The 20,753-nt window shown below is 38.9% G+C and overlaps 1 protein-coding gene across 2 annotated transcripts; it reads left to right on the top strand.

Moving 5' to 3' along the window:
• The first annotated feature begins 1,623 nt into the window (after window positions 1–1,623).
• Window positions 1,624–13,318, top strand: LOC135479218 (uncharacterized). Of its 2 annotated transcripts, none has more exons than XM_064759012.1 (4): window positions 1,624–1,969; window positions 6,958–7,031; window positions 8,141–8,290; window positions 9,447–13,318. In XM_064759012.1, the coding sequence occupies exons 1-4, from the start codon at window positions 1,624–1,626 to the stop codon at window positions 12,534–12,536; spliced, it is 3,660 nt and encodes a 1,219-aa protein (XP_064615082.1). In that variant the 3' UTR covers window positions 12,537–13,318. The 2 variants fall into 2 exon arrangements, with proteins under 2 accessions (XP_064615082.1, XP_064615081.1); XM_064759011.1 differs by having other exon boundaries at window positions 8,141–8,302.
• Window positions 13,319–20,753: the final 7,435 nt, after the last annotated feature.

Genomic DNA, 20,753 nt, shown 5'->3' with positions numbered 1-20,753 from the left:
TTGGCAGTTACGGAATATCCTTCCCAGGTGTGGTGTAGTACAGGCTTGCCATTTTGATGGCACCTTCCAGAGGGCCAGGGTTCATTCTCCTTTCGTAACAAGAGATCCGTGTACCGGTACTGATAATCTCTGGTATTATCCATATATCGTGAGGAAAAAATACCGCTTAGGTGGGTTATATATGGTTACTGGGTGCATCTCAAGGTCAGGATACCCGAAAACCAAAGTCTTTAGAAATGGTTCTTAATTGATACCTTATAAATGACGTTTAGCACTGAGAGGTTAGAGCACCAAGAGGTTAGAAACATTACCGGACTGGACCGGTGTCAGTAGGCTATATAATGTGAACTGGCCGGTGGAGTAGGCCCTATATACGTGTCATGTTTCGTGTCTTCGACAACATTCGTACATGCATATTACGTCATGATACTTCAGTGAGGCAAGACATTGGCGGCAAGGAAGTTAGCAAATGCAGAAGAGGCTACACACCCTATGACTCGTCGTCGTCATATATAGACCTAACTGAAAAATTGTACAATCTAAAACTCAAGTATACATATTCCGAACAAATATACATTGTTAAATATACCGACAGACGAAAAATGGTCTTATGAATGAATGCAGGGTTGTGCTTTAACGCCACATCTTAAATACCGCAGTTATACACCCATATCAAAAATATACGGACATATTTAAAACCAGTTAAAATAACACAAATGTCAAAGAAAAAAATTGAGAACCAAATTCATAGTTTTTAAAATTACATCATCCATAAATTTTACTTGTGTAATTGAATGTATAAAAATGTTGTTTTTTTTTCCTCATAGGCCAATATATACTTTAAATACAGTAGTAGGCTACATCTATATTGAATAACAGCACCGTGATATGTTTTATGCCACACGCATCGGGCTTCGGCAATGTCTCTATCAAGGATAAGATTTAGAATTTACAATAAGACAACTCGTTAAGACACAAAGACGACCAAGCCGCCGAAATGGTTGCAAGGCATTGTCTTCGACAACTCGTAGCATAAGACCGAGAAACAATTACATCAATTTAATTAAAAGAAAAAAAACAACCCAGTTTCACTTCCTATGTGCAGAATATTATCTTCGCTTTCAAAAATAGCAGGGCTAATATGGCGTCTTCTCCATGCTTACCTTATTGAAGCATTATCTAGCAGAGGTCGAGAAAATATTCTGCTGAAAATATTATAAAAAAATATATTACCTACATTTTAAAAAGCTAAACATGGTAAAAATCACTCCATGAGGACAACAAAAATTAATAAATAATAAAATTCATGTAGGCTATATCACATGTACATAGGCCCTTTTGGCTACATATTTCGCCACGTAGAATTAATATCTAGCTTATGCTTACTGAACGATTTAGAATATTACTAGATAAACAAAGTAAGTAAATGAGGTGAAATCTTCATGATTAAAGATCTGTCTATCTTTAATACAAACATTTTATGAATACATATCATTATATGACTGTACAAAACTTTTGGGCCTTGGTGGATCAACGCGTATTGCTTTGCTCTCCGCGACTCGGTATTTTACAGAAAGATATTCGATTGTGGAGAATACTGTAAGCGCGCGAGAGCGAAACAAAATGGCGTCTGTGTGCTCTAGTTACTGTCAGTCGAATGTAACAATGGATTGTAACATGTCAAAAGTGGCGCTAGAAGACTGTATTTGTCCTGTTTGCATGTGTATATTGATAGAACCTGTGACAATGCCTTGTCAACATGAACTGTGTATGCCTTGCTTCAAACAAAACGTGGAAGAAGCCAGCTTGACCTGTCCGATGTGTCGAACTCGTATTTCCGTCTGGGCTCGACAGGCAGCCAGGAATCACAATCTCATTAACAAAACAAGGTGGAAGCAAATACAGGATTTATTTCCCAAGAAAGTCCAGAGAAGATTGGAAGGCAAAGATGACGACAGTTCCGAGGAAGGTAATGGTTTAGAAGACATCCCCTGACAAGTGCCAATAAGGCCATGTCCAGCCTGTGTACAGTTTTATGCAAATGAGCCATGGGCTAATGAATTTAAAATGACTTTTAACTTGTGGTGGGGGTAAAGTGAATGAAAACTGCAGGTAGGTGGGGGTCACACAGAATTGTATTTTGTACACAGTCAAGATTTATAATTGAGATGTTATATTTGTTAGCATATTTATTAATTCTTTCATGGTAATGTGCTAATATCAAAACCTTACCAAAGCTCCATATTTTCAAATATTAATAACTTTATATGCTAACAGACCCAAGGTCAAGTTTCATGATACGCTGACATTGCAATGCACATTTATAAACTCGTCGGTATATTATAAGCTCGTCGGTATAAATGCAAAAAAGCAACCCGCAGATGGTCGTGGGTTTCCTCCCAGTTTCCTCCCACCATAATCTGGCCGCGGTCGTATGAATGAAATATTCTTGAGTACAACGTAGAACACCAGTCAAATAAATAAATAAATAAATAAGTAAATAAATCATTGCGAAAGAACAATAAGCATTCACAGTTTGGATGACTGTCATGTTTTGAGTGCTGTCCTATGACAGACAGTGGTTTAAGTGGTATTCGAAACTGCTGACATCTGGGAACTTTATTCATACTAGGCAGCAACAAGTAGACAATGAGGTGAAAGATAACATGAGAGGGTATAGCGAAATGAACAACATTGGACCATATGTTGCTGATACGGCCAGAAATTAGAGTATAATTAGACAACAGAACAATATACATGTACATGTACACACCATGCATGCCATATATGAGTTGTGAACGTCAACACAACGTGTGTTTGGACTTATGAGGCCATGGAGCAGAGTTTTGTTTTAACTCTCATGTTATTTAGACAATGTTTTCAACACCGTTTGCAAGCCACTAAATGCGCTGGTTCCAGTAAAACGACAAATGCCTGAATGTCCGCGGTCTAGAAAGGTCATATGTGTTTCTGACTGCTCTCAAGTTCTGTGTTTATACTTGTTCATTCTATCATTCCATTCTTTAGATGGGTCCGGTTTTTAGTTCAAATGTCACATGACCCCACAGTACATAATATGTGGATGCTTACCCTAGCAAAGGTATGTTTAGGCCTATTGCATTAAACATCTGTTTTATAGAATGAATTCTAATCACAAATCATGTACAAATCCACGGTAACTTGTGTCACAAAGAACCAAGATCTGAAAGTAGCAAGTGATAATTTGAAATATTAGAAAGTAGCTTCGCTTTCAACTTTCAGTGGCGTCAATCTAATCATGGCTGTTCAGCTGTGGCAAGTGTTGTAGTGCGTAGCCTGAAATGCCAAACTGGCATAATAATGGATGCTATCTTCACAATGCTTCTTGCACCTCGTGAAACATAGCACAGCATCAGATCATTTCATTTATCGAAAGAGACTATTGCATTGTCCAGTCATTTGAATTCTGGACAAATTTGCAGTATCCCCTAAAACACGACCTTTGTTAAAGCTAAGAAACTGAGCAAATCAAGCCATATGTATACTAAACATCGTATAACACTTGCACACTGAGCTTTCTGACTCAGACTTTTGATTAAGTTCATGCCAGACTGTGGGTTTCCTTTTGGTGACATTATCATTGTTCAGGGGAGATAACTGCCAAGATCTAATAGCAATGTTTCATCACCATTATGTCACATCATGGGTATATGCCACATGTTCATTTATGATTGGTGGAAATATTACATGTCTGAAGTTGGAAATATTAGTAATGGTATTACATGCCTGAAGGTGGAAATATCATTTGTTTGAAGGCAGACATATTACATGTCTGAAGGATAAAATATGAAATGTATGTTTCAAGGAAATATTACGTGCCCGGAGGTAGAAATACATGTCACAAGGCAGCAAGATTACAGGTGTGAAGGTGAAAATATTACACGTGTGAAAGTGGAAAATCACATCTTGCATGTCTTTAAAGCGTTTTGCATCACTGTCTTGTTAGCTATTGTACACTATTCATAGAGCTGAATACTTGTGTCCACATCTGTTTGTGCAGTACATGTACAAGTGAATTGTTAGTGTAAAAAGCTAGCCTCTGTCAGCCTCTGTCAGATCTAGAGGGATTAGGCGGGGCTAGTAACAGGCACAGTGGAATGTTGATAGTGAGGGATGTTTATTTTATATGATGTACTACACCTTCAGTTAGTCGGGCCTCACCCAGTTTTGTTTGTTTAGTGTCAGCAGCTGGACCTCTCTGTATACCGCAACCTGCTTAATTGTCTAAGCATATGTATGAGTGTATACATTAATGAAAATTAAATAAAACATTAAAATAGAAAAAAAAAGCATGAAAATGATTTTTGTCAAAGGGTACATAATGCTTGTAATGTAGAAATACAATGAATATGTGTAACTTTTTTCCCTCTGCATGTTTTTACCAAAGTGAGCATTTTGACACAGATTTTGAAATGATTTGTTTTCTAGCGGGTTGGTTTTGGGTGTATTTCGTATTATAATTGTTTGTTGGAACTATTTACTCTTCTGTTTCCTCCATTGATATGCAAAAAGGCTAAGGAAATGCCTTAAGGGTACACTGGAATAAGATGTTGATTGTGCATGTATAGTAGACCACTATTTCTTCTTTGGGGACAGAATTTTTCATTCCTTAATTTTCATAAAAATTGTAAATGAAAAATGACATACATTAAGTATTTAATTATTGCAGAGATTCGGAAATGATGATATTTATGTGTGAGCCTTTGGCAAATGTTATTACAGATTATTCACTAAAGAAAATTTTATGTGGGCAAGCCTTATGATATAGACAAAGTCAAATTTTGGGTTTTTTTCGTCTTTGTGAGAAATAAAAAGATCAGGAATACTTCTGCATTTATATTAAATAAGTTTGGCTTATTTTGTCAGATTTTGTTGTCTTTAAAATGTACCGTTGAGGGGAATGAGCATGGGAACTTGTCTTCAGTTACATTAGTAACATTAGTAGCTCAAGGTCGAAATATTGAAGGAAATATTAGACTTTTTTATCAAATATTATATTGGGCAGTGATTGGACGCCTTGATTCACTGAGTTCAATGTAGTATAGTGCATACACATATTGCATTTGCCATTGAAATGTTGTAGGGGAGATAACTCTGTAATGTACATTCCTAATACGGAAACAAGGCTAACTTCATCTTTGGAAAAGAGCAGATGAGATCGTTTCAAGACTATCTATGGTGCATTTTAACAAGATCAATGCTAATATAGAATGAGAATTTGAAATAGACATTTGAGCAGACCATTTTGTTGCATGATGTTTATATTTAAAATAACATTTTCCTATGTAACTGATAGTTTCTTTACATTCAAATACTGGCATATTGTCCTAAAAAAAAACACTTAAGGGATTATTTTGTTTGAATTGCTTTTATGAATTTTTTTGTTTTGTTATTTCCTGGCTTGAACAAAAATATTATTATTAAGCCATGATCATTTCTTTGTTGCTGCAGGAATTGGCATGTTGGACTAACATTCAGATTCTTGTTAAATTGGCTCCATTCACAAAATTACATTGGTTGTGTAGTAGACTGCTGTTGTGTAATGTACAGTACATGTGCAAGTATGTTCAGTGATATGGACTACTGCTGTAATGGTATGGATGAAAACATCAAAGTAAAAATATGTAAATATAACGATAAAAATTATGCAAATGTCCAAGTAAAACTGAAACTGCCCCTTAATTCCAAAATTTGCTGTGGTAGAACATTGTTACAAGTTTGCTGTTGCAAAAATGCATTTCCCTAGGCACTTTTTTCTGCGTAAGAACTTAAGATAAAACAGCCTAGTAATATAATATAGTAGTAAGAATATTCAAAGTAGGCGGCTACTGGGACAGCTGTCTGCAGCATGCCCTTTTTGAACATCCTGCCCATGTGTATGAAGTCGTGATGTTAAAAAACTATTTAACGGTATAAAGTCACACAAAACTTTGCATGATATTTCATCAACTAATGATCTGTACAGTGTATGTTCTACATTTCACACAACAGGGCCCAGTTTTACAGTGTGTCGTACAACATTTTTTTTAATCATACATTTGTTGTACAATATTTTGTGTGTCACTATTACGGTACCATTATCCTGTATGGGCTGTTATCATACATGTTTGTGAAAATGGACCCTGGCTGTCTTGATCTTCAGCAGTTCTTTTCAAACTTAAATGCAGCAGAGGTTGTGTATGGGGTGTTTGGCAATATTTTTGCCCTGGCCAGCCACTCTATACTCTGGCAGTCACCTGTGCAATTGAGTCAGGAGGGCTACAAACAACAAAATGAATAGCAAGTGAGCTATATGTAACCATGGCAGGAATAACATGGTGATGTTTTGTATCTGGTCACAAATAACCGGCAAGTCCAGCTCATGCTAGTTGCCTCTCGTATATGGGAAGGTCTGTCAGCAATGTGCAGATGGTTGTGGGTTTCCCCCGCTTTTCTCTCACCATAATTATGACCATTGTGGTATAAGTGAAATATTTTTGAGTATGGCATAAAACACCAATGAAATAAATACATCTAAATAAGTAAATAAATCACAAATAGCTGGTGCAGTAAAAGCACTTTAATAACAGTTTTGCTTTTGTGAGGGCTTTCTTGAAACATGTCATGCAAGTCATGACTTCATCATGTCTTCATCATGTCATGACTTCATCATGTCTTCATCAAGTCATGACTTCATCATGTCTTGAAAACACTCTTGTACCGATATACAAACAAGACAGCCATGCAAACATTTACGACTCAGTTACATGTTAAAATCTTCCGTGGCTCATTTGTAAAAAGGGTATATTGATTAAACTAAGTGTACATGTATTATATTTTCAAGATACAAAGGCAGAAGTAGTTTTATCTATAAAGTTAAACATACATATCCAGTATGGCCTTAACGAGCTGTGTATGACTATTTCAACTTTTTTTTAGTGTTCTGTGCTCCTAAACCCCAGATAGCTGAACCTGGAGAAATCCGAAAAGAATATGAAGAACAATTAAGAAAGGTAAGAAACATTTTAAGACTTCCCTCTGAAAATGTGTGGATTGTTATATATTTTATTTTTTTATTTTTTTTTCAGAGTTAATACACTTTTATAAAAAAATTTGCCTACGAAAAGTTAGACACACAGTTTTAAGGTTACTGCGACCTTTACACAGGGTACTGTAAAATTTTACCCCCTTTCACAGAAGAGCTCTCTGTTACCCCTGACTAACGCCCTTAACATTGATAATAATGGAGAAATCGAGTCATCACCAGTTAAATAAAAAATGTTTCACAAGCTTTCAACACTCTTGACAATGTCCGCTTCAGGAGCGGTAGATATAGGTTCAATCCTGGATTGAGTCACACCTAAGACCTTAAAAGAGGAAGTTCCTCGCTTGGCATTCAGCATGAAGGGGATAATGCAACGACTGGTAAGGCATTTCAGTGAAGCAGCACTAGATAAAAGAGCAGTGGATATCTGTCTTGTAACAAGGAGGCACATTACATGCCATCTAAGGATTCCTTCATCGTCATTAGACTGAAAAATTGTTAAGTACGACGTTAAATCCCAAACACTCCCTTACTCACTCTTGACAATGATCCCGTCAAGATGGTTGAAAACTTATAAAACCGTTTACATTTAGGTGATGATGCCCTGACTTCCTCAGTATTACACTTTAATTACCCTTTTTTACAAACTGTTACAGTAAGGTGCTAAATTAGTGTAATTAGGGAAAAATCATGTAAAGTTATGGCATACATAATTTACTGTTAATCACATAAAATTTTGTGAGATTTTTGTCCAAATCAGTACAGCGGGCTGGTTGGTTGGCGAGAAACTCAGTGGAAGTAAATGAACATGTGTAAATGATTTACTGTATTTTGGTGGGGACGACTGACAAGATAGCATTTCGCATTTTGACACTCTAAACGGAAATGATGACTGGACTCAATACTCACTACACATCTCTAATTTTCTTGTGCAAGACTTGTGCAGAGTCCACTTACATCTTAATGGGGTGAAACAAAGGATGATATAGACTTACACAGTTTCAAATACTGTGACAACTAAAACACTTTGAACTGTTACAGCTAACCAATAAACTGTCATCACCAATATGTTCACAGATGCGAGAGCAGCGCAGGAAGGAACAAGAGGCCAGTGAACGGCTCATCAGGGAACTGCAGGAGGAAGAAGAACGGAAGCAGCAGGAGCGGAAGGAAAGCCTGAAGACGCTGGAGTCCCATGATCATGAACTCGCTCAGGAGCTCAGCCAGGTGATCAATGAGGTGTGCACTCTCGTCTCATGCAGTGGTCAGAATTTTGTGTACCACCTACGATACTGCAGTTCTCTGACCAAAAGGAAGCAGATCGCATTGCCAAAACACTTTTTTTAGTAGGCTTTCATGAACAAAAATTACACATAGTTAATTTATGATTTCGGGGGCAGTATCTATTCTAATATCTAATTTAGGGGCCTCCGTGGCTCAGTTGGTTGGCACGCTAGCGCAGCGTAATGGCCCAGGAGTCTCTCACCAATGCGGTCGCTGTGAGTTCAAGTCCAGCTCATGCTGGCTTCCTCTCCGACCATACGTGGGAAGGTCTGTCAGCAGCCTGCGGATGGTCGTGGGTTTCCCCCGGGCTGTGCCCAGTTTCCACACCCCATAATGCTGGCCGCCGTCGTATAAGTGAAATATTCTTGAATATGGCGTAAAACATCAATCAAATAAATAAATAAATAAATAAATACTAATATCTAATTTAGAAAAAATAGATCATTTTCGTGCTATCACGAGTTCAAAAAGTGTTGTTACCTCAGTTTTGTCATAGTATTTGCTGTCAGACATGTCAGAGTAGGGCAGCTTACTGAACCAAGCATCTATGAGGGTCATCTATAAAATAGTGAGTGTAACTTTCATAACGAACCTGAATGCAACATTAAATGCAGCATTAATGAGTATGAAACATTTAGGGTCCGCTTGGCTCTGTTTCCTACCTGTGTACAAATGCTATAGTATGAATTGTATGAATGCTACAAGAAAAGGCTTATGTATGCAATACTGAATAGTGAACATGGTTTAATCTATGACCTGTCCTGGTTCCAGCTATGAAATTTTCTTTTTTCCTTAATGGCCTCCCCTGATTTCCTCCTTGATCTGTGTCCTCCATTCTGTCTACTGGTGTCTTCCCCATTGTCGCTTTTGGTTCTGCAACGGTCTCCTGGTTCATTCCTGGCCTCTCTTGGTTTCCTCTATGACTTTTCTCCTGATTTCTTACATGACTGTACTCCTGGTTTCCTCATATTTCAAACTTGAGTCTGTGAACTCTCAAATAAATGGTAAAACATTGATCAAAAGAATAAAAATAAAATCCTGTTACTACATGTATAACTGTTGTGCTGATGTTTAATTTCTGTGTGATTTGTCATAACAGGCAGGCACAGATGTCCCCATTAACTTCCTGATGCAGGAGAGTCAAAGTCGGCTGACCCGAAGTAGCTCCACCAACAGCAACACGGACAGACACCCTTCCACCCTTGAATCTTTCCTGGAACGATTTAAAGAAAAGACTCAAAACAAGAATGGAGATCCATACCCCTTCCAGTGTTTCACGCCTTCTGAAAAAGAGGAGAATGGAAGCAAGAGGGCAAGCACAAGTGTGTCAGGGCTGCTGACAGACAAGAGCACGGTGCGTCCAGACACACTGACTGTGTCCAGCTCTTCTGGTCAGAGTCTTCAGGAGATGTTCAGCCCGTTAAGCAGCGTCGTGCCCATGTCGGAGGGAAGGAGCAGTGACTGTACAATTATAGGGGAACATGTTCCTCACACCGCAGCTTGTAGCAAGTTACATGATGCAGGTGAAGATGTCACTACCAGTGAATGCCCACTGCAGACATCTACGAATACTCAACCAAAGAGAAGCATGCTTTTAGAAGACATTCTGCAAGCTCCTGATCTTAATCCCCTTCCGTGGGCAAAGGATAATGAAAGTGCTACATGCAGTAAATATTCTGAACACAGTAGTGGTGGATCTTCCGAAAAACAGTCTCAGCGAAATGCAGGAAAGCGACGTAGATGCCCAAGTGCTGAAAGTAACGATAGCATAAGTCCTGAAATATCTCATTTTAAGCCGATACAGTCGTGTCCCAGAACCCCGCCTCGTAATGTGGATGGAAAATTGGTAGATCCACCCGTGGTATGGACAACTCCACATAATCTAAAGCAGCTTCAGAGAAGAAGCTCCAGCGATGATCACCAGGGGTTGAATTTAAATGAATGCAGAAGCCCAGCTATGCAAAGGCGTTTAAGGGTACTGGCAGAAGATCGTAGGCGGCAAGTTGAGGCCAACTCCAAGTCGACGTCAACGCTGGCGGCAGATGCGCTACATGCCGCGTCTGTAAAACGGAAACAGTCTTCAGTGTCCGAATCGCGGTTTTGTGTGTCCACTTCACCTTTTGGCATGCAGGCGAAGCCACGAGCTCCTTGCACTATATCTTCTGAGACCCAACTCGACGTTAATTCAAACGAAAGTCCTTGTACGTCATCGGTGGAATACAGAGACAAGGGTGATGCATTTAAGCACAACATTCCGACTTGGTTAAACGGTGTGTCTGTATCTGATAGGGTACATAGCCCAGACATTGATGGTGTTGGCAAAGAAGGAAAACATGTCTTACCTTTGGTTTCCTGCGTGGATGATTTTGATGAATTTGATGGGTCACCACCAATGCCAGAAGTTTCATTTCTTAACAAAGGCGCGAGTGAAACTAAAAGAAATCTGTTCACCACGGATGTGTCTTCTCCAGAAATCAAAGGTAGTCTTCCCTCAGTATCAAGGAACTTATTTCAAACTATAGACGGAACTAGTAAAACGAAATCGGCCAAAACAGACAGACCAACAACTCCGGTGACTGCGAAGAATCGAGGAAAACTGTCCAAATCTAAGTCGCGGCAGAACAATGTCGCCAAAAAACGTTTTAGTTCACCTCAGATGTCATTAAAGGATATGTTCAGTAGAGTTCAAGATATCAAGAAGGAGCACAGGGGTTTGGGCCTGTCCCCTTGCTTTGCTTCAGCCTGCAGCACACCACTGGCCGACGAAGGCTCCGTGCAGATGAAGTCACTTATTAATCAGGCTTTGGACTCGCTGGAAAGGGACGATATTATCGCCGAAGTAGGGCCAAAGAAGTCCGATTGTAAGAAAAGCTCTGATCTAATAAGCATGTGTGGGCAGCAAGCTGTTCAAGAAAAGTGTGAGTCAGATTCTGAGGATTTGATGGATACAATTCAGCGAACTATTAACCTAGTAGTAGCTTCACCTGAAAATGTGCAAGACTGTAAGAGAAAGGGGCAAAGGTATAAGAAAAATACTGCCAAGGCGAATTCCTCCCATCCGCAGACAAATACGTTGGACAAGTTCTTGAAAAAGCCAAAAACCAATGTCAAAGAAAGTCCCGGTAAAAAAGTTGAGAGGAACGTGAAGCGAAGGCGAAAACGCCTGGAAGATCCAGATTATGTGTGTTGTCCTGAGGATTCAGATAGCGGTTTAGATTTTGATGAAGTCCGTTCGTCACAAAATGATTCAAAGGCATCGAAAAAGTCACCGAAAAAGTCACCGACAAAGCGAAAGAAGTTTAAAGGCTACGTCTGGATAACGGATGACGAGGTAGATCCGTCGTATGAGCCTCCCGAAGAAGATAGTGACATCTCTCCAGAAAAGACGCCCAAGAGATCCAGAAGAAAAACCTCTAGAACTCGACGAAAGGCTGAAGAGACTCCTGAAAAAGAAGTGAATGGTGAGACGAAGTCTGACTTAGAAGCCAGTCCAAGTCGACGGTTGTCCGGAAGAAAAAGACGCAAGCCTGTGTACCTCTACTACGATGACACAGACGAAGAGGCCTCGAACGACACCCACCAGTCAAGTCGTGACGCTCAGGTAACCGACACGAGCGCTGCTCAGCCTACTTGTGATCTAACGAATCTGAAACGTCAACCACTTCACAGAAATGTCGACACGAAAACGGAGAGGATGAAAAACGATCGTTTATACTCCTCACCTGAGAAGTGTGCGCGTGTTTCTAAGGTGAGTCCCAAGCGAAAATCAAAACGTTCTCCATTGAAAGGCAAGTCAAATCTAATGACTGATGGTTGTGTTTCGTGTAAAGAAAGTGCATCTAGTCAGAAAACCGAAAACGAATTACAGGTCGCCAACCCACCTACAAGAAATCTGAAACGGACTAGGTTAACATCATCAAGTATAGAGAAATCCCCATCAAAGGGAAGGAGTTGCAGTGTCCAGAAAAACACAACTCAAAGTGAAACAGGGTGTGCTTCGAAAGCTCAAGAAGAGCTTGATAGACAATTGGCGTTGCAATTGCAGAAGGAGTTTGAATTGGAGCTCCGCAAGTCCAGAATTGTTGATCGTAGCAAAGGTTCTTCTGATGAATACAGCTTTCGCAGACGCGGGAAGAACTTGCTTAGTCCAGTAGCATCACACACGCGAAATCGTAAGTCGAAAAAGTGACGTACAGTATTGGCTGGGATTTAAGCTCGAATTACTAAAATCTCACTTCACAGATTTACCTGTATCCTTGCCTGTGATTGCACCAGACACCTTTGCTTGGATTTCGTCACGGTACATGTATCCAAAGTGTTCACTTGTTAGCCCGTACTTTTATAGGGTCTTCTTTGAAATTTAACCATCGTGTTTTAATGACTCTTGGAATACTTAGCGACCATTGATGGTCTGGTAGCATATACTATTCAATTACAAAATGATATTGAGCTGTTCATTTTACTTTCAAGTTCCAAAAAGTTGAGATGTTTACGCTTTGGTCTTCTATTTTGGAGATTAGCGAATTAAAAAATGTAACCCTATACTTTAGTCTGACAGTTAGTCGTATTGACTGATCGTCACAAACAAAAACGAATCTGACCGACCAGAACTGTCTCAAAAAAAAAAAACTACATGTATAACAATCAGTAAGGGAGTTAAAACTCTTTTAACGCTAAAGGTAAAAAAAAATTCTACTGTATCATGTGACCTGTCCAAAATGTTAGGCAACTGTTGTTGATCACATTTGCCATAGCATAGACGTCTGAAAAAAGCTTCACAAAAAGTTGTTTAATAAAGATGAACAACGGAGAAATTTGAAGAGCGAATTCTGAAATTTGAACATAGCGAGGCTGGTGATTGGTAAGTTAACATCATAGAAACTTGCTTAACATTTTTACGAGTCTCATGATGCAGGAGGAATGTTTTTTTACCTCTAGCGACCAAACAGTTCAGAACTCGAAACTCCCCTATTGGGCTCACCAGGTCACCACAGAAAGGGAAGCTACTCTTGTAACTGATGGAAAAGTAGTGCATTCTGGCTACTTCAAACGGAATATACGTGTAAGCTAATGTTGGAAATGAGTGGTATTCTTTTAGAAAACTTGATATTTTGATGTTTGTATTATTAGTGCATCGATCGATCAATTTGCAAACGCAAAACCAAATTTACAAAAAGGTACCTTTTTATCCACATGGGCTCAACATGTTAGGGATAATGGATGAGGAACGATACGCTTTGAGTTAAACCTACGAATCCACTTCAGTAATGAGTGAAGATGAACTCCATACCTATGGCCTCGTGTTCAGAAGTCGAATTAAGCCAGTATTAATTTAAGCCTGGGGTCAATTTCATGAAGGATACTTCTTAAAGTGAACGTAAAGTAAGCCACTAAATCTGAATTAAGAAAGTAGTATTCAAGAAATATTTTTAAAAATTCTACACCGCTTATCAAAAAAAAAAAATAAATTGCGAACAATCGTCAGCACCTGGAAGATATTTCCGTCATAAATCTGATTATTCTACGGAAAAATAATGCCACAATATCTTTTTCGAGCAATGACTCTCTTGGGGCAGTTTTCTTGCTGGATCACCCTGACAAGTTAGAGGCAGTCTCCTGCCCCACATGTACGCATTGTGACCCGGGCAGCCGTTCTCATTTCCTTGTTTGTAAATGTGTTTTCATTTCCCCTGCTAAAAAAGTACCCTTATAGCTCTTAAACTAAACGCAAAATCCAATTTGTTGCATCGATATCTGTCCCTCCACTATAAGAAACCGTACAAACAATAGAGAGCTATTAGTTTTTTTCACGTGAAAGCCAATTATCATGTGATGCTTTCAACGGTTGTGATTGGCCAAGTTCATAATGGCCTCTACAGCATGGCTACTTGGAGTGAGTTGTCAGTCAGTACTGAACTTCATCTTCTCAGCTTTGAAACCGTCATTGAATTTTTTACATATTTTTCAGCGATGACTGTGTCCTATATCCTTTTTTTGTATGTATATATAGTGGCCGACTTAATGTTCACTTTTAGTAGCCCTTAAGGACGTACACATCATGGTACTTGAGGGACTACTTTATAGCTAAGTGGTCTTCATTAAGAAAAAAAAACGGACCTTGGAATAATTGTTTTCATTTGATGTGATTCATTAGGAGATATAAGCGAAACCTCTGACTGAAACAACCGGCCGTAAGAAACGAGTAGAAATGGGCTACCGTTTTCACCTCGTGGCAATCAGGAAACCCGAGCCTTGTCTCTCCCAATAAGAGCAAACCACGCAAAGAAATTCCTTCAACGTTCAGAGGGGAAGAAATGTTGTGGCAGAGTTCTGTTCTTGGTCAAATAATCAGTTTTCTGCGTTTGGGAACATGAAAAAATAATTTGTTAATTTTAACAAGAAGTTACTTGAAAGATGGTAAAATGTATTCTGTTACTAAAACTGTGTCAGTACTGTGTCGCATTCAACGTAATATCCTGTTAGTCTAATCTGTATGTTGAATTAATAACACTATGCCGAGATAACAGGATATGTTCTAGCATCACTGAAATAAGACTTTCTGGTAAATTTAGATTATTATTTTTTGGAGAGGAGACTAAATCTCCAGTAAGTGTTCGACATTTATGTGACAAGTAAAAACCATGTTTTTGGTTTGATGTGTGGCACATGCAGTATCAGTATATTTACTGAAACCTTTTGGTTTACCTCGTCTCAGCGATTTTAGCAGAGCTTGTTAGAAGCTGTAGTGAAGGTTCTTAATTGATTTCGGTTTTATAATAACGAGAAACCATGTTTGTTATTTGTTGTTGAATTGTTTGACTTCTTGTCAGTTCAGGTTCAGTCACATTACAGTCCATTTCGCAATATTTTTATGTCGACATATTTGTGAAGAGCGTAATTGTCAGGTATGAAAACCCATTTCTGTTTTATTGTTATTGGATATTGACATTATGTATGGAAAGCTTCGGGAAAACCTCTATTTTTACAGGTTGTCTGTAAGAGAAAGAACTCTTCGTCGATGCTTCTTATATAGTCAGTCTGATTGTTTTTAGAGCGAAGTACGAAAATAAAATTTCAACAATTAATAAAGGCATATCCAGTGTAGATTTCGTATTCTGATGCATTTTCAATGTTTCCACTAAAAATTCCCATTGGCTGCCAAGATATTACATCGCAACACTTGACAGAGTATCGGTCGCGTATTGCATACATTGGATATTGGGTAGCTTTTCCCGCGTAGTGACGACTGGACTCCGGTCCAAGCTCGCCATTCACCATTGTTCTCTTCCAGCGAATGTGTAATACGCCATCTGTTTGCCCTGAAAACGTCATCAGCAAGACAGGTATGAACGAGTGATTGCAATTTCCCTGTCAAACATAAATGAAAGAAGTGGATAAATGAAATATTTGTTAATTTTCTGTTAATAGTACACGGCAGTGTGATATGGTGCCCATTGTGACTAGTCAAAACACAGAATGTGTGTCATTTGTACTGAAATAAGTGTTGAGTGTGAAGTTGTCAGCCCATGTATAAAGCGATCTTAGGTTGAGTTATTTCATTAATGTTTTACGCTTTACCGAATATTTCAATTCACTTATACGAGGGCGTCCATCATTATGGTGGGAGGAAACTGGTCAGAGCCTAAGAGGTGTAGGGGTGGAGGGAAAGGAATCTTAGGTTTAGTTGATTGCGATTGTCATTGCATTTGTGTAGCATTGTCCCTTTGCATTGTTTAATGTGCTTTGTGTACTAATGCGATTACAGCACCGGATTTTTGGAATTCCAGACCAATGCCTTATAACGTATTGCAATTTTACCTAAGCCACGGTGCTAGGAGACGACGTGTTATTTGCTACTATTTAAGCATGTACATGTACAGATGTAATAAAACCTTAACCGAGGCAAATTAACGAGTGGCTGGATTTTGACCCGTAATATTTGTGCAGACCATTTGACAACTATTACACTATCGTCAGAGCCGTGGTTTTACGCTCTGTGCTGTAAGGTGATGTTATTTTCATGACTGCATGCGTGAAGAAGTCGCCCAACTCAAATGGACAGTTGCGTATGGTCCGAAACACACTTTTCCTAATCCAAACGCTTTGTCATCCATTCCACAAAGCCACTTTTAATTTCCGTCAAATTTTTAAATATCACTTGAAAGCTTGTTTCAGTACCCTAAATGGTGAACTTGGTTATACGAGACAAATGTCCCAAAATTTGAACTTGTTTAGCATGAAACCATATGCTTAATACTTCTGGACCCGGTTCAACACCGTTTAAAGACTTAGAACCATATATAGCTGTAAACCAACTGGGTAACATGGTATTTAGGCCAATGGTAATTGTGTAACAGCATATTAAATATGAAGTACATCTGTGTTCTACTTTGACTTTGGCCAACTGTATTGACAACTGAATTTGTGCTGAAATCTTACATATGAAATATGTAAATAATACCCAATACCAGTATTAGCTATTACACAGTCGCCTGGTTTTGGTAGCCATGTTATTTTTGTGAGAAATTCTTGTGTAGGGCGTTAAATATCACTCAAATCAATACGCCAGAAGATTGTGGAGAATTAGTAACCTTCACCAATATTTGAAACCCCAACATTTGCGCAATCAAAAAATAGCGTGATTTTATCATTTTATTTGTAATTTGCAGTGATTTATGGGTTTTACTTTCTAACTATATCATAAAGAATCAGTGAAGTTGTTTATACGAATATGTATAACACGCTTTTACGATTTACAAGTTGAAGTTTTAATTTTTAACATGTGTCCGGACTGGCCTAGTGGAATCGACTCCACACCGTAATCTTATATGTGCCCAAATATTCCATGTTCAGAGATGTGCTTCTCTTAACTCCAGAGAGCTGAAATGACCTTGTTGTCTTTCCGTTGTGAAGTTTTAGGATGGCATGGAGCCTGAACAGCGACAGCTTTAGGAATGTCCATGAGAAAATTTTAATGTTATGAAGCTCTACCACACCCGCGCGATAATGAGTTATGCCCCTTGTTAAATGTACAGCTCTTCTTTTGTATCAGGTTTGCGCTTGAAGTTGTTATTGGCAAACTGATGTTTATGAAACTTAGCTTTACTGAAAACATGTGATACCTATTTACATAATGATAATTGTTTTTTCTTATTGCCTCAAACCACTGTTCAGTGAAACCTTAAAGTTCAAAACTTTTTAATTGGGGAAAATGCAACATGTATATGTGTGAAATTCTGTTTTTTTCTTTGTCATTAGGAATATTAATACATGTATAACCGTATGGACATTCACAGGTAAATGTACCCCTTGTAATTAACCGGTTAAAGATACCCACCTGCTTGGCACAATGCCTATGTGTTTTTTTTGATCGATATTACTGTGTAATACACTGTTACTAGTCATAAAAAAATTTGCAATTCATTTTTGTTCCTGGATTCTTATCTATCTTTTATAGCTTTCATGCTGTAGGCTTTGGTAATATGGTTCATTCCCTTTTCTGATAATATTTACCGCTGCATACACTAAAACCCCACAAACTTGTATTATTTCCAACAAAAGCCTTTTGTCGTATTTGAACAACTGTATCTTGTGTTGAATGAACGCAAGATCTAACGTTGAAAGAATTGACTACAAGATGTGTTGGATGTCATACACAATGTGCTGGAAATTACACAAGTTTTTACAAGTTGATATGTATAAATTACCTCATTTTTGTTTGTGTTTTATTATTTTAGAATACTAACTTGTGTTCTTCACCTTTATTTAACAAATGTTTGTACTTTGGATAACACATTTCTGTCTTGAATCAGAACAACACAAGTTGTCAAGATCTCAACACAGGTGTTTTCTGTGTGCATAAGACGTTTCCACTTCTGTGAAGCCATTATGAGATATGGTTGGAGGAAAGTACAGTGCACTAAGGGAACATTGACCTTACAAAGGTATCTGGCAAACGACCAAACGTGGCTTAAGACCATAGCCGAAGTAGCGATGGCTGGAGTCGAGCACGCTGCCTTGCTCAGTGAACAAAAACCTGACGGCTGTAGTATACAGGGAGCAAGTCGTATACACTGCACTATGCATCTTCATGTGATTAAGTTAGCGGTGTCCGACACCATCTATCTTGAATTACTGACGTAATATTAACTCTTGAAAGCCCAGAACATTCCTTCATAAATCTGTACGATTCACGGCCAAACCGCGTTCCATTTTACAAAGGAACCTTAGGTTTTTGACATTGGCAGGAGTTCAAAACAACAACATGGCATGTTACTATAGTGAGAAGTAAGCAGTGTATGGAATTAATTTAGAATGCTAGCGAAAAATATAACTCCTTGCACATCGACGCGTTAAGGGTATATTAATGTGGCATATGTTAGAAAATGTCGACATCTGTATTTGACTGTATCTTTGTCTCTATTTTACACAACACCACAATAAACCCATCAATATGATCCTCAGAATATGTAGAGTGTACAGACTATATCAAGACTATACACTATAATGGATCCCTGTCCAGTTATATGGCATTGTCTTGTAAGACAGTGTCATGGACAAGGACGTGCAGAACTTTCTAGATTAAAACAAAAAATTAAATAAAATAACCTGATGCAGTTACCTGCCCTTGTCAAACATGTTGAGGCTGTCAGAACCGCAAAGCACTTTGAACACCTCCAAGGGATGTTGGGGCCTTCGCGGCCTAGGAACTAAGCAATTTACGCTGGGCTTGCGATAAATCGTGCCTGCACTTTAGTCCGTAGAGACGCGCTCAGGCGCTGGTTTAGAGCTAAACGAAATAAAAACAATTTAAAGAGCAATATAGAGTAAAGTTACACAAGGGAGAATAGTACGTGGGAAGGTCTGCCAGCAACCTGTGGATTGTCGTGGGTTTCTCCCAGGTTCTGCCCGGTTTCCTCCCACCATAATGCCGGCCGCCGTCCTATAAGTGAAATATTCTTGAGAACAGCGTAAAACACCAATCAAATAAATAAATAAATACAAGGGAGATAATGTCTACACCGCAGGGGAAACATTTTTCCCTATAAAGGATGCAACCATTTCTTAATTCTTACATTTATACCGTGGAAAAACATGATCGCATCGCCTTACACTGCGGAGAAAGTCTATGCATCTCCGAGAAAACGTTCCCAATGCCGAGTGAACTTTTTCACCGGAGAGAGAAATCCTTTACACCGCGGATAAAGCTTCTGCGTTGAGAAGAAAACGTTTTTGTGATATTTACCAGTGTTATCAGTTTTATCTTATTGTCTGTGTAATCGCTTTTGTATATACAATTTTATTGGTTTTAATCATATAGTTTAGAAAGGAAAATGCCACGGATCATTGCAAATTACAATAAAATAGTAACTGCTTCACACCATATTTCATGAGGCGAATTCAGGCGGGGCATTTTATGTTTTCAAATGTTGGTAAAGTGACCGTTATTATTTCGGCACTTTTGTGGCACATTTTTGTAATTGTTGTTCACGTTTTATCTCCAGTCGTACGTGGGAAGATCTGCCATTGTCAGTGGATGATCATGCACCATAATACTGTCCGCCGTAATCACATATTCTTCGCAAAACAGCAATCAAATAAATAAATAAATTGTTGTTTACTGCCACACTCAAGAATTGCACTTATATGATGGCTATCAGTTTTATGGGTAGAGGGAACAGGAATGCTCGGGGTGAACCACTAGCTTTTGGCTATTCACACATATGATGGGCAGATATACACACTACTGATTCGTCATCAGTGAACGCTAAACTGGACATAAACAGGTGCTTAAGACTACTCCATCCGACTGTTGCGTCCGGTCCTATTAGCCCTCGTGCATGCGACATAACGACGCGACGCAGCTGACGTTGTACTCCAGTCGTTACCTGCCTAATGTGGCCCCATTAACTGTCCAGAAGCGACAGTGTTAACGTTTAGCGCTGTAGCTCAGCGCCAAACATTCCGTGGCCAATGAGCTTTGGAGCATACCTGGCCCAGTCTGTGAGAAAGAAGCCATAAAAATCTTGATATAGGTTAGCCGTCAAAATCTGAACCTTTCCATGCCGGCAGCTGGGAGAGGGACGTCACTCGCAGCCTCACCACCACCTGTCTCCTTGTGTCCTCTCGCCCAAAATTTCAAACTTTCATTATTAAAACTCATACATGCCCAAGGCTTAGACAATTTCCATCATTTTGATACCAAGCATGCACCTGTACACCAAAAACGGCAGGCCAAAAAAAAAAAGACGTTACACCCTAAAATACACAGAATTGCATTTGTAATCCTCCCCAAAAACGGAAGTTGTAATGGGGGGTCTGTGTCCATATTCTGGTTCTTTTCAAAGTAGTATGGCCGTCAGCGACTGGAACAAAGTTGGACCAAAACGAGAGACCAGCGGAGTTG

The sequence above is a fragment of the Liolophura sinensis genome, chromosome 12 (genome assembly GCF_032854445.1).
Source record: "Liolophura sinensis isolate JHLJ2023 chromosome 12, CUHK_Ljap_v2, whole genome shotgun sequence".
Classification (NCBI taxonomy): domain Eukaryota; kingdom Metazoa; phylum Mollusca; class Polyplacophora; order Chitonida; family Chitonidae; genus Liolophura; species Liolophura sinensis.
The sequence above is the reverse complement of the archived record's forward strand: the minus strand, read 5'-3'. Positions and strand labels throughout refer to the sequence as shown.